At 38.7% G+C, this 18,525-nt stretch overlaps 1 protein-coding gene across 3 annotated transcripts in view; it reads left to right on the top strand.

The window, feature by feature from the left end:
- Positions 1–18,525, top strand: part of STAT3 (signal transducer and activator of transcription 3) — a 59,954-nt gene that overhangs the window by 17,564 nt on the left and 23,865 nt on the right. For all 3 annotated transcript variants that reach the window (XM_020972590.2, XM_020972589.2, XM_078156042.1), the window contains exon 2: positions 16,392–16,543. In XM_020972590.2, the coding sequence (XP_020828249.1) occupies positions 16,416–16,543 (128 nt within the window). In that variant the 5' untranslated portion in view covers positions 16,392–16,415. The remainder of the gene's footprint in view (positions 1–16,391; positions 16,544–18,525) is intronic.

Below are 18,525 nucleotides of genomic sequence, written 5' to 3'. Positions count from 1 at the left end.
GGAGTGTGGAGGGTGAGTCCTTGCCTAGGGATTGTATGGGACAAGTAAAAGTTTCTCATGTAAGATGTAAGCTGTGCTCCATAAATGTAAGTGGTCTCTGTTCCACTCAGGATGAAGCAATGGGGAAACATGAGGACGCCAGATAACTTGTAATTAAAGTTGGAGAGAGGCAATAAGTCTGAAAAGACCAGTTTTGCCTGGGACCCAGCCTGTGACTAAGGCACTTCTGCTCTTCTGAAAAGTGGTGCTTAATATTTCCAATAAGGGGCAAAGGATCTTTGCCTTAAAGTAGTTATGCTGCTAAGCTCTAGGGCTGTCTGTGAGGAGTGGCATACCTGCTTTTGTAGTTTGTTGCATTGGGTAAAAGCTATCGGCTTGTCTTTCCTCTCTTGCTCAAAGTGTCTTGCATTGTCACCTTTGGAACCCATCCTGAAGGGAATTAGGCATATTGGCTGTTGGATTTGAAATAATGAGTAGTTTAGTAATCTCTCCCCTTGCTTGGCAACTTAAGTACTCAAAAGAAAAAGGGCTTTAAGCCCCTCAGAGGTGGCAGATATACTAGGGAGGGGCTAGACATTATTTCTTCTGGTAGGTTTTTGATCCTGATTGTCACTTGTGGAGTAGAACAGTGGGTTTTCCTTCCTCCTTGCTGTTCAGATTCCTGGTAGTCTCCGCCTCCTGCAATTACTGTAAGCTGAGAGTAATTCATTCTCTATTTCTGGATAGAAACCAGACAGCAGCATAAAGGTAGAACCTGTGTGGTTGTGATAAGACCTAACAACCTTGTTATTAGGCAGAGCTGGGGAAGGATTATGCCTGCCACATCAAGACTACCTCCTCCCCTTCTCAACCCACCTCCTTAAGTGCCCTCCTCTCCCCCCAGCTCACAGAAAGGAAGGGCTTTTAAGAGTTGGATCAGAGAGAACTTGAGTGCTATCAAAAACTACACTTCCTTCTCTTCCCTCCTTCCCTGCATTCTAACCTTCTAACAAGTTAGCACGGTTTAGCAAGATGTAATAAAAGTTTCAGGGTATAGCAATAAACTGATACGGAAGTTCTCTTAGATACCTGAGCCATCTTTCTAACCAGGAAGAATTGTTTTCTGACTTTAAGTCATATTATTCATTGTTTCTGTATATTAATATACTTCAATTACTGTATTCATATCAGCACAGCTTTAGTTATTATCACAAGTTGAACTCATAAATATTAACTTAATTTGAATTTTTGTGTAAACAGTGACAGATTTTTATGAATTGCTGTAAAGATGAACCTCTTGTTCATAGTGGGAAAATGTTTTCCTGCAAGTTAAAAAAATTCTGAGTGATGACATGGCCTTGCAACCTTTGACCTTAATGATCCCTTGTTCAACCATTTCAGTTGTGCCTGACTCTTCATGACCTCATTTAGTGATTTCTTGGTGAAGATACTAGAGTAGTTTGCCATTTTCTTCTCCAATTCATTTTACAGATGAGGAAATTGAGGCAAACAAGGTTAAGTGACTTGACCAGGGTCACAGCTAGTAAAGTGTCTGAGGCCAAATTTTAACTCTGGAAGAGGAGTCTTCCTGACTGCAGGCCTTGTGCTCTATCCACTGAGCTATCTAACTACTGTCATTATTGTTCTTTTATTTTGTACTACATACTTGGCCCCAAAAAATCCAGGGTATTTTAGAAATGTTGATTTCCAAAATGTTTTCATGCATAAGCTTATTTTTTGGGTGCCATAGCAATAAGGATTAAAGCTGAGCTCCCCCCTCCTACCCCTGGTCAGTCCATTTTTCACACAGTGATGCTAGGAAAGGACTCTTTAGCATTGTTTTCAAATTTTACTTTTACTTTTACAACTTTTTCTTACCCTAATCTAATTTAGCTGTTAAATGAGCTTCCAGCCTACCAAAGCCCTGCAGTTTTCAATACCAATACAAACAGTTGTTTGTTTTAAAAAATCTAGTCTTTTCACTTTGGTTTGGTTTACCAGTTACCTTCAAGTCTAACTACAAGTGACTACTGTAAAGGATGAAGTTGTGAACATCTGGGAGTTCAGATTGTGTTCTAGAATTGGCATCTGACTTTTATCTCCTCTGCAACTAGGTCTTCTCTGTAGGTAGAAAGGAATTCAATGAGTTTTAGGGGAAATGGACTGCTCTGCTCTGTTTTAAAATGTAGATATTCTTAGTCACTGTACGGGTAATTCCTGAGGGAGTAATCTCTATGAATTGAGGACAATTAGAAATAATCCTTGTGGATTCAGTATTGTGGATCATTGTAGCCTCTCTTTTCCATTTCTCCCACCCCTATCCATTAGTATGAATAATGTAGAGGAGGCTGTAATTTAGAACAAAATGGAACTAAGATGCTTGCATATGGCTGTAAAAAATATGGAGAATGGGTACTTACCAAGAAAAAGTCAGTGGGTCAACCTGAGGGCATCAGGCACGTGCAGTCAAAGAAGTAAGAGGAGAGGGAAGCAGTCTGAAAAGGCCTTAGTGTTAGGCCTTATTCAATGGCTTAACTCAAAATTTGAAAAGTCCCCTGCTTGGACTTTGTAGATTAATGATTCTCAAACTTTTTATAGTAGTAGAAACCTTCAGTTTAAACAACATTTTGGCAGAACCCAATCTAGCAAAATCTTCTAAAGTTTTTATTTTTAATGCTTCATATCAACAAAATTAGGCTTATTTTTTTTTTAAAAAAATGTACTTTACGATTCATTGGAGCACAGTTTGACAACCTGTTGTAAAGAATGGCTGTTCTGACTGTTCGGATTGGGGAGCGGAGGCATGGGGGGGGCAAAACTGGATGGTAATGATTTTTCTAAGTAACAATTGGAAGCTGTCTCCTTATAGAATATATCCATATGAAGAGTATTGTCCAAAGTCTTTGTGGCTGCTGTTAATTAAATATTGTTTACAGTCAGACATTTTGTGCCATCTGTACCTTTTGTGCATTTGAAAACATTACTTGCTTTTGTACTTTTGTTCATGATGTTCTTTTCATGCTTCAGAAGTCGGTAAATTCCAGGTAAAACAATACCCAAGGGGTCTTAGGCTAAGAGATGCTTAAAGAGAACTTAAAATTAATCTGTGTTTTCATTTTTGTAGAAGAAACTACTCTTGTCATACTTTTAACTTTAAAGAGAAGAGATATAGCACTTTTAAAACATTTCCCCCTCTTTTTGTTTTTATTTTTATAATCTTTTAATGAAATTGACAGTTATCAGCCAACATGGACATTTCCATGTACAAAAGACAGAAACAAGGATTATATGTGAAACCATGAATCTACCATTTATGGCTTTTTTTAAGTATGTATCACCTTTATGTATCAAATTCTGCCCTTCTGAACTTCCTTATACTCTCTTCAGTATATTTATAGTATATTTCATTAATATTTTCTTTCTTTTCTTCCTTTTTTTGGCATCACTATCACTATTCACCTACTCCTTGACGAAACATTTTCCTTCCTCAATAAAAGCTCTCCCTTGTGACAAATATAGTCAGGTAAAACCAAATTTGTATTGTATTGGTCATATCTGAAATATGTCTCATTCTGCACCTACCACCTGCCGTCCACCACCTCTCGGCCAAGATATGGGAAGCCTTATTAGTCTTTGCAGTTACCAGTCATTGATGTGAGTTCTTGATTGTTTCAAATTGTTGTTCTTCACAGTATTCTAATCAGTTTATAAACTATTGTACTGATTCTGCTCAATTCATTCTGCTTTTGTTCAGAAAAGCCTTGGAACATAGATCTAGAACTGGGAGGGAACTCAAAGGCCAAGTAGATCATTCAGTTAATAAATATTTGTTAAGCACCTACTGTATGCCATCCTAAACCTGCTTGGCAACTAAAAGATCGTAGTAACTTTAGAGAGACCAGTTTTGGTGAAATAAGCACCTGCTGTACATATCCTAGATACTGGAGATACAAAAAGAGGCAAAAAAAAAAAAGTCCTTTCCCTGAAGGAGCTTACAACATAATGGGAGAGACAATGTGCAACTAAATAAATATAAATATAAATATATATATAAAGCAAGGTATATACAGGATAAATAGGAAATAGTTAACAAAGGGAAGGTACTGGAATTAAATAGAGTTGGGGAAAACTTCCTGTAAAAGATGAAAGTCAGTAAGCAGAACTGAGGAGGGAGAGTGTTCCAGGCATGGGGGACAGCCAGAGAGAATGCCCAGAGCTGAGATATGGAGTGTTTGATTCTAGAAACTACCAGGATACCAGTATTGCTAGATCAAAGAGTATTTTTTGAGGAAAAAGGTTTAAGAAGACTTGAAAGGTAGAGGGGGTTTGAATTATAAACAGCGCATTTTGTATTTGATCCTGGTGGTAATAGGGAGCTACTGGAGTTTACAGGGGAGGTCAGGTGGGAGGGTGACATGGTCAGGCCTTCACTTTAAGAAAATTGAATTAGTGACTGAATGGGGGACAGATGGGAATGGGGAGAGACTTCAGGAGGGCCAACCCCCTAGCAGGCTATTAAAATAAAAATGGTATGAAGTGATGAGAGTCTGCACTAGAGTGGTGACTGTGTCAGAGGAGAGAAGGGGGTCTGTTTGAGAAATGTCACAAAGGTGAAACCGGCAGGCTTTGGCAACAGCTTGGATATGGGGGGGATGAAGAGGCCTGACTGATTCCTAGGTTTTGGGCCTGAGGGATAGGGAGATGATATTGCCCTCTCTTGTATTAGGGAAAATATTTGGAAGGGGAAGGTTTAGGGGGAAAGATAATGAGTTCAATTTTGGACATATTGAGTTTAAGATGCTTACTGAACATCCAGTTTGATGTGTCTGAAAGGCAGTTGGATATGCCAGATTGGAAGTTAGAGAGTTTGAAGGGGCAGGATAGCTAGATTTGAGAATCGTGAGCATAGAGATGGTAATTACATCCATGGGAGCTGATGGGATCACCAAATGAAGTAGTAGAGAAAGAGAAGAGAAGAAGGTCCAGAACAGAACTTTGAGGGAAGCCTCTGGTTAGAGGGCATGATCTGGAGGAGGATCCAGCAAAGGAGGAAGACCAGCAGAGAGTAATAGCTTGAAATCTAGAGAGAAGAGAGTATCAAGGAGAAGAGAGTGATCAACAGTGTCAAAGGCTCAGAAATGTTAGGGAGAATAAGGATTGAGAAGGAGCCATTGGATTTGGCAACTAAGAGATCATTAGTAACTTTGGACAGGCCATTTTTGGTGAAATAAGCAGTTTTGGTGGAAGCCAGATTGTAAAGGGAAACGGAGAGAGTAAGAGGAGGAAAAGTGGAGACGGCCTTTTTTGAGAGATAGCAGTAGGAAATGAACCAGTAGACAGGGAAAAATTGAAAATAGTGAAAGAGGGGTGTTAGATAACTAGCTTATTTTAATCTATTTTGGAAACTGAAATTCCTTTTGAAAAGTTAGTTTATTGCAGATGGTATTTTTAAGGAGTTTAGCTACAAATAGACATATGATGATAGTTGGGGGGATGGAAGGATCAAATGAGGGTTTTTGAAAGAGTAGGGATGACAAGAGGGGGCAGTCTGTTGCAGGAGACAAGATAGAATGGGATCACTTGAACTAGCAGAGAGTTAGCCTTGGTAAAGAGTAAGGCCACTTCATCATGTAAGACGAGGGTGAAGGAGGAGATGGTAGCAGAAGATAGGAGATGAGGAAGAGGGAGAAAAGGAAGTTTGCAGTGAATGGCCTAAATTTTTTCTGTAAAATATGAGGCAAGGTTCTCAGCTGAGAGTAGGGGGCAGGATAGCCTTAGGAAATTTGAAGAGGACTGAAAAGATGAGGAAACCAAGGCCCAGGTTCTTCCCAGGTTTGTTTGAATCAGCCCTTTTTAATCACTTCTTACCACATGATAATATTCCATTATAATCAAATGCTATAATTTTTTTCCAGCCATTCTCGAGCTAATGCGCGTTCACTTTGTTTCCAATTCTTTGCTATAACAAAAAGAAAAGTGCTGCTATAATTTTTTTTTACATGTGAGCCCTTTTCCTTTGTCTATAATCTTTTTGGGGTTATTAGCCTAATAATGATATCACTAAGTCAAAGAACCCCCTTTCCCTTTTAAGTCCCATATTATGGGTTAGAATATGTATCTTCCTCTGACATTTAAAAAATATACACACAGTGTTAATATGTAATGGGGCCACTTTGGTGGAAAGCTACCATGTGTAAATGAATCAGAACTATACAAAAGGAGTGAGAGTGTTAGATTATAAATTTAGAGCTAGAAGACCTAAAGGCCATCTGATTTCACTCCTTTATTCTTTGTACAGATAAGGAAGCTGAGGCTTAATGAGGTAAAATTACTTGGCCAAAGTCAATCAGGTAGTAAGTGGCTGGAGCAAGGTAAAATTACTTGGCCAAAGTCAATCAGGTAGTAAGTGGCTGGAGCAAGAATTTGAACTCACCTCCTCCAGCTTCAAATCCAGCACCCTATCTTTCCTAAGTGCATGCCTGAATTGGTATTAAGAACGGCAGTCAGATAACTAGCACCTGCTTTAATTTTGGAAACTAAAATTCCTTTTGAAAAGTAAGTTAATGGGGGCAGCTAGGTGGCACAGTGGATAGAGCACCGGCCCTGAAGTCAGGAGCCTGAGTTCAAATGCCGCCTCAGACCAAACACTTGACACTTAACTAAGCTGTGTGACCCAGGGCAAGTCACTTAACCCCAATTACCTTAAAAAAAAAAAAGAAAAAGAAAAAAAGAAAAGTAAGTTACTCTATGCCCAAAAGGCTATAAAAATGTGCATACCCTTTGATCCAGCAATAGCACTTCAAGGGCTGTATCCCAAAGAGATCATACAAATGAGAAAAGGACCCACATACACAAAAATATTTATAACAGCTCTTTTTGTGGTGGCAAAGAATTGGAAATTGAGAGGATGCTCATCAATTGGGGAATGGCTGAACAAGTCATGCTATATGAATGTAATGGAATACTATTGTGCTGTAAGAAATGATGAGCAGGAAGACTTCAGAAAAACCTGGAAAGATCTGAATGGACTGATGCTGAGTGAAATGAGCAGAACCAAGAGAATGTTGTACACAGTAACAGCCACGTTGTGCAATGACTAATATTGATAGACTTAACTCTTCTCAGCAATACAAGGATCTAAGACATCTCCAAAGGCCTCACGATGGAAAATGCTATCCACATCCAGAGAAAGAACTATGGAGTTTGAATGCAGATGGAAGCATACTATTTGCTATTTTTTCTCTCCTGTTGTGTTTTGTTTCCTCTTTCTGGTGGTTCCTCGTATTAGTTCTAATTCTTACTTACAACAATGTGAAAATATGTTTAATAGGAATGTATATGTATAGCCTATATCAGATTGTGTGACATCTTGGGGAGGGAGGTTGGGAGGGAGGGAGAGAAAAATTTAAAACTCAAGAGCTTATGGGAGTGATTGTTGATAATTCAAAATAAATTAATTAAAAATAATTTTTTTAAAAAGAGGAAAAAAATAAAGGAAAAAAAACAAAGTAAGTTACTGCTGTAATTGCTGTGCCTTTTGTAAAGAATGGAGAACTGTAGGAAAGCCTCAGCTTTTGGCTCCAATCTTTGGTGAGTTTAGTTGACAGATCCAGTAGGATTTCAGTGGGCTGTAAGCTATTTGAGGTCAGACATTGTTGCCTTTTTTATTTTTATATCCCCAGTATCTTGTACATAGTAGATACTTAATAAATGTTTATTATTATTGTTATTACTACTGAATTGAATCATAGCTTAACTGCACAGGTTTTGCTGATACTGTCTCCTAAAACACTGACATATAGATGAAGTTTAATCCACCATTAAGTCCTGTCCAAAACATCATTATTAAGGACTACATGGAACTTTGTTGTTGTTGTTTTAATTGAGTTCAATGCAAATGCCTTGAAGCTGAGCACGTTCTCTTTGACTATTTCCACAGATGTATCAATCCATTTAAACCCTAGAAATAATTACTATGCAAGCAGAATTTATATGGCTCAAGGTCCTTACAGAAGAAGGAGGCAAGTTAACCAAAGTACATGGAGAAAGTGCTAGGTTATGTGGGGGAAGGTGACTTTACTAAATTTTACTTGAGAATCTTGAATTCTAACTTACAGTATCACAGCTGGAAAGAATATCAGAGACCAACCTTTTTGGTTGGCACAACCCTTTTATTTTACATGATCACAGAGGTAGTAAGTGTCTGAGATGGGATTTAGTCAGAACTCAGGTCTTTTGATGCCAAACTCAGTGGTCTTTCCACTTTACTAAACTGTATAGCATTATTTTTCAGAGGTGGAAGAAATTATATTTGTAGGATCCAGACTGCAGCAGGATGTAAACTGTGTGTATGATAACAGTTGTTTCATTCCATAGGCCTTTCCCACTATGAGGCCCCTTACCAATGGTATTAAATGCAAACTCTAGCTCTCAAGGGAAAAAAGTGGTATTTTTACCTGTACTTCTACTAAGAATCCAATTTTGTCTTTGACCAGCTTATAGCTGTCTTTAAGCATATCTCATGTCTGCTTCCCAGAAAAAGGAGGTTCACAGCACCACCAGTACTGTAATCTATCAGATAATGATCCTTTAAACCTCTTACTCTTACAGCTGAATAAGCTTCCTGCTCTTAAAAACAAGAATACCAGTCTGGTAGCTGTTGTTTCTGTTGAAATATGAAGTGACATAGGTAGATGGTTACATACTCTTGAGAGTTTAAGCTGTACTAAGAATTTTGGAACACTCCATATGTTGTTGTTCAGTCATTCCAGTTGTGTCTGACTCTTTGTGACACCATTTGTGGTTTTCTTTTTTTTTCTTTTTGGACTGTCACACTTATTTAGTGTTTACAATGTACCAGGCACTGTCCTGAGTGCTAGAGATAGAGAGAATGGCAAAAACGTGGTACATGCCCTCAAGGAACTCACACTCTAATGGGAGGAACAACATGCAAATAACCATGTACATACAAGACATATGTACAGTATAAATGAGAGGTAATATCAGATGGAAGGTATTAGCAGATGGGTGGGAGTGGGGAAATCTGGAAGGACCTAAATGTGTTTGGCAGATTGATGACAAAGGCACAGTGCTTGAGTACTGTCACCTTTGCAAGTCAGACCAAAGTTCTACCAGAAATTGGGAGTAAGCAACGTCAACATTCAGGCGGAGTGCCTATTTCCAGTTTTCTTGGCAAAGATACTGGAGTGGTTTGTCATTTCTTCTCCAGGTCATTTCACAGGTGAGGAAACTGAGGCAAACAAGATTAAGTGACTTGTTCAAGTCACACAACTGGTAAGTGTCTAAGGCTGGATTTGAACTCATGTCTTCCTGACTCCAAGCCCAGAACTCTATCCACTGCACCACCTAGCTGCCCACTCCATATCATATATAACAATTATTATTATTAACCAAAATAATCCAGAAAATGCCTTCGTTAGCAAACATCTGACTTGCCAAATGGAGAGAGATGGTTGGCAAATTAAAATATAAACTCATTCATAAAATGTTAGGAAAACCAATGATTATGAACAGTAACATCTTATGCTGCAAAGAGAAACAGGGGAATGTAAAACCAGTTTAAAGAAAGTTTGGAAAGATACCCAGCTAAGCAGCATCAACCCAAGGATATTGAAGGATAAAAACAGGACTACAGACAGAAGAAAAGTGGAAAAGATGGACAAAAACTATTTTAACAAACTGTTTTTTCCACCAAGGATTGTGGAAACCATCACAGTTGGACCCTGACATCACAATGATGTGCTTATAGAGGGTGTAGAAGTGTCACTAAATAGAACAAAGGTGGGAAAGGCAGTGGTATCAAATTTATATAAAGGAGATCCCTGCTAGAGGCAATATAATTATAAAGGTGTCAAGAGACTAATCTATAAGGTCTATGAGGAAGAGAAAGATATTAGAGGCATGGAAGAAATATTAGACCTTATTAATACTGAAAAAAAGATCAGTAACCGCTGACCTGTATTTCTCTTCTCCCATCTATACAAAATCTTTCTGAGAATCATCTATATTGGAATCAAGGGCATAATTGATGAAGGTGTTAATAGGCAACAAATAGGCTTTTGTAAGTAATATTCAACAATAGACCTCATTTTTTTACTATCTCACAATTAACTGAAAGATACAGAGAAAATGGTGCTTATTGTTTGTTTATGAAAAGCCTTTGGTTTGATAAAACACTAATTAAAATGCCCTTACAACAAGGTGTCTTCCATCCATTCATTAAGGTCATTCAAGATTCCTTAGAAGATGTAACAACTTAATAACTTCATTCCTCATCTGATGATAAACATTAGGTGAGGCATAAAACAGGAAGACAGATGCTTGCCAAAGGTTTTCACTGTGGTAGAGGAGAGCCAATGCAGAATCCAGGTAGAGGATGGATTTTCTGTGGATGATGAGGTCTTCCAGATGCTCTTATTTGCAAATGACACATTGTGTTGATCCCATCAAGCTCCAGAATATTGACTCCTGACAGAGATCTGGAATCACTCAAATGAGTTTGACCTGTCAGAGTTGAAAATAAGGTAAACTGAGGCACAAAGCTCTGAGCACAATTAGTTTATTGATAAGGCTAGCAATTGCCAACAAAAGGGGTCTTTCAGCTCCTCAGCAAGCCAAAAGACTTTGAGTCAAGGTTGACAGATTATTTTTATAGACAAAAGGAGAAGCTTCCAAAAATTAGAAGGCAACCTCATAGATGGGGGAAATAATGTGATTGATTACAAAGTTAGAAACATTACAGGCATGGAAAACAATGTGACTTGCCCAGAATTACACAGCTAGTGAGTATCGTGTGTCTGAAGTTAGATTTAAACTCAGGTCCTCCTGACTCCAGGATCCATGCTCTATCCACTGTACCACCTAGTTGTCCCCTGGCTATCACTTGGCCATCAGGAATGGAGGGCTAGCAACAACTCCTCCTTCCATCCTGTCACAGGAAATTGCAGGTCAATTTAACCCACCTGCATTCTACAAGAATAACTAATGGTATATAGATAACATATTTCCTCTAATTATACAAGGACAACTAGTGGTAAAGAGATAACAGATTTCCTCTAATTGCTCAAGAACAGCTGGTGATATAGAGATAATGAGTTTCTTCCAATTAAAAGTAATTTGTAGGACAGATGAATGTTTAAACAACTCAGAGGAAAACTGTTCATTATAGCAAAGCTGAACTTTTAAACACAAAGGAATGTAGTTTAGGTAGTTATACAAAATGTTGGTGGTGTTAAAGAATAGAATTAATTACAAAATGGAATCAGAATCAGTTTGATTTTTTCAGACCTATTCCTCCACACAGGTAAGACCAAGTAGATGAAGAATGTCTGTTGCCCAGATTTAACCATGCATTTGGATGGACACTGTATAAAATTTGTCCAACAATTTGTATGTCTGGGTCAGACAGTATAAATAGACAGTGGGCTACACCCCAAATTACCTAGGAGGAGGAAAGGGAGCTTGGATTGCTTTCAGGGAATTGCAGAGCTCTTTTACTGACTCCAAAGTTGCTGTGTGGAGATGAAGACATAGAACACCACTGCCTCTGAAGGACTAAAGATATTGGGAACACTCCTCTCCCTTCTTCCATCTTCTTGTACTCACTGAGATTTGGCTCCCTTCTCATGAAGCTACATCCCTAACCGTCTTTTCCAGCACTTGTTATACTCACTGGTTATGATGAGGGAGTCAGAATACTTCTTGTGTTGTACCGAGAAATCAGCGAGCAAGACCCAGATGTAATTTAAAATATGGATTTATTAGCATGCAGCTGCCAGGGGTATGCACATCCAAATCAAGCGGCCCCGATCAGGGGTCGAGCTAGGGTTTATATGGAAAAGAGCATGGGAAAGAAATGCCAGGAATACTGATGAGGTAATCCAAAGGTGTAGGTGTCTTTGGGGGCTATGGATGGGAAAGTATAGGGAGTATACCGGACAGGGAGGGGGATGGATCTTTGGAGTCTGGCAGGAGGAAGAGTCCTTGGGCTGGCCAAGGACACCCCTCTCCCTCTGTCTTGATGAAAGAATGCTCTGCAACAAGGGAAAGCTTTCTCACAACACAGGAGCTTACTCAGGAATTGGGAGGCTTCCAGAGACATGATCTGAGGGCTGAGGCCTGAGCAGCCCAGCTCTGTGTAGCTGTACCAGGGAGAGAGATAAGGGTCATGCTGAGGCCCATGCTTGAATAACTGCTAGGCACAGTGTCCTTGGGCTGGGGAGTGGTTGTCAGAGACAGTGTTTCTGGACTAGGGAGAAATTGGGGCACAAGTACAAGCACCTGAGCACCCCAAACCAGACCAGGTGTCCTGGTCTCTGGTGTAAACATAATTATCTAAAGCAATTATATTGCAAGATTTCTTATCCCTTTGTGTTGGAGGTACGGGCTATGCTGAGCTATGCAAGAGTACCTTTCACTATTGTTTAGATTTAGGAGGAAAGAGGTCTGGGGCAAGATTAAGCACCAACTTTTGCTTTCCATGGCTTAAAGGGCCCTGCTACCTAAATGGCAAAATAATGTTCTGCATTACACTTGTTCTTCTCATTGTCACTAAGAACTCCTTTGAGGTTCATGCTGTTCAAATGTATGGCCCAGTCCAGATCCAGGGCATGTCTCCCCACAATCTCCCAGCTAAGAACCTCACCTTATATTTAACTGGAAAAATTTAGGACATTCATCTAGAACTCTCTTTTCCCATCCTCCTCAAATCACATCACTTAAATATCTTACCCCCACTGTTTCCTCCTTCACCTTTGTTTCACATGGAGAGTTCAACCTTCTCCTTGAACCTTTGATTCCATCCCCTCCTGTCTTCTCCAGCACATTGTCCCCTCCAGCATCCCCATCCTCTCTCATGTTCAGCCAGACCTTATTTATTGGCTCCTTCCTCTACCTTCAAACACTTCCATGACTTCCACATTCTTAAAAAACTCTCACTTGATCCACCTATCTGTGCTGGCTGTTTTCTTTTCTTTTTTTTTGAGGCAGTTGGGGTTAAGTGACTTGCCCAGGATCACACAGCTAGTGAGTGTCATGTGTCTGAAGTTAGATTTGAACTTAGGTCCTCTTGACTCCAGGGCCCGTGCTGTATCCACTGTGCCACCTAGCTGTCCCCTGGCTATTTTCTTATATCTCTCCTCTTTTTGACTAAACTCCTTGAGAAAGCTATCCCAGGTGGGAAGGGAAAAGAAGAGACAACGGGAAAGTAAATAAACATTTATATAGTGCCTGCCATGTGCTTTGTACTGTGCTAAGCAATTTTATCTCCTTTGATCCGTACTACAAGCCTGTGAGGTAGCTGTTATTATCATTCCTATTTTAAGGTTGAGAAAACTAAAGCAAACAGAGGTCAAGTGCATGGCCACACAGCTAGCAAGTATCTGCGGCTGAATTTGAACTCATGTCTTCTTGACTCCAAACCCAGCACTCTATATCCACTATACCACCTAACCACCCACTAGGTGCCACAACTTACTCTCTTTTCACTTAATTCAAAACCCTCTGCAGTCTGTCTTCCAACCTCATCATTTAACTGGAACTACTCTCTTACTAATAATCTCTTAATTTACTAATCTGATGGCCTTTTTTCAGTTCTCATCTTTCTTGACCTCTCTGCAGCCTTTGACCCTGTAAATCACTTTCTTTTCCTGAGTATTTTCTCTTCTATAGGTTTTCATGATATTACACCCTGGGTCCTTTTCTTCTTTTATACCAAGGATTCTTAATCCTTATACCAAGGGGTCTGTGAACTAGTTTTTGTGTGTTTTGTTTTTTTTAATATTTTGGCAACTACATTTCAACATAATTAGTTTCCTTTGAAATTTGTATTTTAATTTTAGAATCCATAGGTTTCACAGGATTGCCAGAGGGGCCCATAACAACAAAAAAAGGTTAAGAATCCCTGTTGTGTGTTATCATACTTGGTGGTCTCATCAGGTCCCATGGGTTCAGTTATCATCTCAATGCAGATGATTTAAGATCTGTATATCTAGCCCTATTCTTTCTCCCAGACTCCAGTTTTGAATCACCAAGTTGCCTTTTAGACATCTCAAATTAGATGTCCTAAAGGCATCTCAAATTCAACATATTCAAAACAGAACTTGTGATTTTTCCCTCCAAAACCTCCCCTTTTCCCAACTTTCCTGTTACCATCAAAGGCATCCAAATTCTCCCAGTCCCATGGGCTTGAATCCTTGGTGTCATCCATGACCCCTCACTCGAGCTTGCTCAAATATTCAGTCTGTTATTAAGTCCTGTCATTTCAGCTGTCACATCCATTTATATGTCCTGCTTTCCATGTGCGCCCTTATCACATCATGCCTGGATTATTGCAATAGCTTTCTGTTTGGTCTCCCTGCCTTGTCTCTTCATTCCAGTCTATCCAATAATCACTCAACTAATCCTCCACTCAGCTGCCAAAGTGATTTTCCCAGAGCACACATCTGCCTATGCCACTACCAGATAAATTCTAGTGGCTCCCTGTTACCTCCAGGTTCAAATGTAAAATGCCTTGTTTGGGAAAAAGTCCTTCACAGCCCAGCCCCTTCTTACCTTCCCTGTATGTATGTCCTGGATATACTTAATTGTTTGCAAGTTGTCTCCTGGATTAGAATGTGAGTTCCTTGAGAGCAATGATGGTGTTTGTTACCTTTCTTTGTATCCCCATTAGCCTGGCACTTTTTATTAAGCACTTAATAAGTGCTTGTTAACTGAATGACACAGAGGGCAATGGAAAGGCCTCTGATTTCTGTGAATTGGTTGCAATATAGAATGCATGAGGAATTCTGAAGGACAGATATAAAAGGAGTTGTATAACAGGAAGAAAAGATGAGCTGGTCAAGAGGCAAGAGCAAAGACTAGTGGATAGGTGGAGTGCTCCTCTGGTACCTTTGAGATGTTGGCAAAATGTGAAATACCCCAATATGTTGGGTGAACCCTCTCCAGTGCCCTTTCAAGAACATGGACAAACATTGCACAGGAAGGGCAGGTGTGGATGAATTGTGATCTGCATCATTGGAGAGAACTCTCAAATTAATAAGATCTCAGAGCTATTTGAATATAATGATTTTATATGTGTATAGAGATATGTGTACATATGTATGTATATATATGTATAGAGATATAACATATGTGTGTAAATACTATCATCAGTATCAAAAAAAGAAGTCATAAGCTTGGACCTGTAGTAACTTTGTGCCTTTTGAATTGTATCACTAGTTGAAGACCATCGACATCTTGAGACATCCCCTGGCATCTGTTGGTCTGTCAGTGCTTTGATGACCCTCAGACCTCTTATATGTCCCTCCATGAAGGCTTTCTCCAGTGCTTGGGTTCTTGAAGTTCTGCCAAGCTAGAAAGTTTTGAAAACAAGCCTAGTAACAGACTGCATATTACATTTCTTTAGACTGAGGACCAGACTGTCTGATTTCAGAAAGGCTCATTACCAGTTTGGCTGCAGAGTGATGCATATTTTAGCTATAGCAAATCATGAAGACCATCTGCTGAGAATTAATAAGGTTGTGATCTGTGTTGGTAGAGGGGATATCCACACCAGCACAATCACAGATTGTTAAACCATTGAATAAGTACGAGGCACTATTAGTCATTACTCTTTTGCAGCTGCTTGAAATGGTCTCATCTGAGTTTCCATTTTCATGATCCAAATTGGTCTGAGAGAGGTTTTATAGGCCAAATTGGTCTCTCAAACTTAAAGATTTCATCCAGGTTTTCTGGAACCCGGGACAGGACTAGTTTCATGAAACTCTCATTCTGTGTATTTAAATACCCCATCAACAGAGAGTATTTAAAATTGAGTTATTAAAGGTACGTATAAATCTTCTTATGCATTTTAAAATGTTCAACCTAATGAGACGTAGATTTGTGGACGTGGCTAATATGAAAATTTGTTTTACTTGGCTATACGTATTTGTTATAAGGAGTTTTTTTTTCCTTTTTTCCTTTCCTTTTCTTTTTTTTTCCACACTGGAGGAGAGGTTTGAGGGAGAAAAAAAATCAATGGTTGATAATTGAAAAAATTTTAAATTAAAAAAAATTCATTACTAGAATTAGCTTCCCATTTTCTTCTTCATTCTATACTTATTTCATCACCATATTCTTAATACAGCCTTGATTTTGTTTATCCTAAATTACTTGAGAAATTTGAATAATGTGTACATTGCTAATCTTGTAATTTAGTAAAAATCACATTTGGTTTACAAAGCTAGGAGACTTGTGATCAATGTAAGCACTACCCAGATGTTGCAAAGTAATACTTCTCTTTCAAAGTATACTATCTTCCTTTATCATGTTCTGAGAATGGGCCTGTTGTTCCTTACCAAGTACAATTGTTGTCTCAGGATTCACACCAACCATATGTGTTTCTTGGTTTGTAGCTGACAACCCGACACTCCAGCAAGATGGCACAATGGAACCAGCTGCAGCAGCTTGACACACGGTACCTGGAACAACTTCACCAGTTGTATAGTGACAGCTTTCCCATGGAGCTTCGGCAATTTCTGGCTCCCTGGATAGAGAGCCAGGACTGGTAAGACTTCTTTTTGAGATTTGGGTGGCTTCTCCATAAGAGGTGGGGCTTTGCTTCAAATTGAGAAAAATGTGGTGAGAATATTTTAAATTAAAAAAAATTTTTTTTGAAAGAAAAGGGGTGCACAGAAGACTTAACAGATTCAGTTACAAAGCACTTAAAGAATTAAAGAACAAGCTAAATAGCTGGAGGAACAGTCAGTGCTCATGGCTAGGCTGTGCTAATATAATAAGAATGATAGTAGTACCAAACTCTATTTACACTTTTATGCTATCCTAATTAAATTACCAAGAGAATACTTTACAGAGCTTGCCAAAATAATAGTGAAATTCATTTAGAAAAACAAAGGATCTAGACTATGAAGAGAAATGATGAAAAGAAGTAAGGATGGAGGGGGAATACACTTCCAGACTTCAAATGACATTCTAAAGCAGCAGTCATCGAAACCATCTGGTATTGATTAAAAAAAAATTAGGAAGATAGGTCAGTGAAACAGACTAGACAAGGGATGTTCAGAAACAATAGAACTTAATAACCCAGTGTTGGATAAAGTGAAAAACATAAGTTACCTAGGGGAAAACTCCCTATTTGATAAAAACTGCTGGGAAAAATGGAAAGAGGAATGGCAGAAATTAGGCTTAGACCAACACTTTACACCAGTCTCCAAATGAATATGTGACCTTAATATTAAAGATCATACTATAAAAAAATTAGGAGAAAAAGGGGGAAAAAAAGAAAAGTAAGTTACTCTATGCCCAAAGGGCTATAAAAATGTACATACCCTTTGACCCAGCAATAGCACTTCTAGGGCTGTATCCCAAGAGATCATGGGAAAAGGACCCACATGTACAAAAATATTTATAGCAGCTCTTTTTGTGGTGGCAAAGAATTGGAAATTGAGAGGATGTCCATCAGCTGGGGAGTGGTTGAACCAGTTATGGTATATGAATGTAATGGAATACTATTGTGCTGTAAGAAATGATAAGCAGGAGGACTTCAGAAAAACCTGGAAAGACTCATATGGTCTGTTGCTGAGTGAAATGAGTAGAACCAGGAGAACGTTGTACACAGTAACAGCCACGTTGTGCAATGACTAGTGTTGATAGACTTAACCCTTTTCAGCAATGCAAGGATCTAAGACATTTCCAAAGGCCTCATGATGGAAAATGCTCTCCACATCCAAAGAAGGAACTATGGAGGTTGAATGCAAATGGAAGCATGCTATTTGCTATTTTGTCTTCTGTTGTATTTTGTTTCCTCTTTCTGGTAGTTCCTCCTAGTAGTTCTAATTCTTACTTACACCATTACTAATGTGAAAATATGTTTTATAGGAATGTATATGTATAGCCTATATCAGATTGTGCAGTGTTTTGGGAAGGGAGGTGGGGAGAGAGGAGGAGAAAAATTTAAAACTCAAAAGCTTATGGAAGTGATTGTTGATAAATCAAAATAAATTAATTAAAAAAAAGATCTATATGAACTAATGCATAGTGAAATAAGCAGAATTTAAAAAACAATATACCTAGTAACTCGAACAATGTAAATGCAAAAAATAGTGACATACCAAAAAATCAAAAGTAAATGAAACAAAATTATAAAGAACCAGTGGGACTTGAATGAAGAGACATGAGAAAACCTTCCCTTTCATGGAGGTGAGAGGTCCACAGGCGTGGACATTGCATATGTTTTTAGCCTTTGTCAATGTATCAGTCATTTGTGCTGACTTTTTTTTTCTTCTCTTAAAAAAATCCCACTATTTGTCATGTGGGATAACTTTCTGGTAAGGGGAAAAGGAAGGATATATTGGAAACTGTGGTGGTGTAAGAAACAGAAAACTTGAATTAAAAAAAACTTTTGAAAAAATAATGGAAAAGGGACATTTAGTGGGGTAGGAGGATGAGTTCAATGTAGGCCTTCTCGTAGAAAGGTCAATGGCAGAGGAATTAAAAGTCTTTTCTAGTTAGCTTTAAAATATTATATGG

This window comes from Phascolarctos cinereus, unplaced genomic scaffold (genome assembly GCF_003287225.1).
Source record: "Phascolarctos cinereus isolate Bilbo 61053 unplaced genomic scaffold, phaCin_HiC Scaffold_5;HRSCAF=322, whole genome shotgun sequence".
In the NCBI taxonomy this organism is placed as follows: Eukaryota; Metazoa; Chordata; class Mammalia; order Diprotodontia; family Phascolarctidae; genus Phascolarctos; species Phascolarctos cinereus.
The sequence above is the reverse complement of the archived record's forward strand: the minus strand, read 5'-3'. Positions and strand labels throughout refer to the sequence as shown.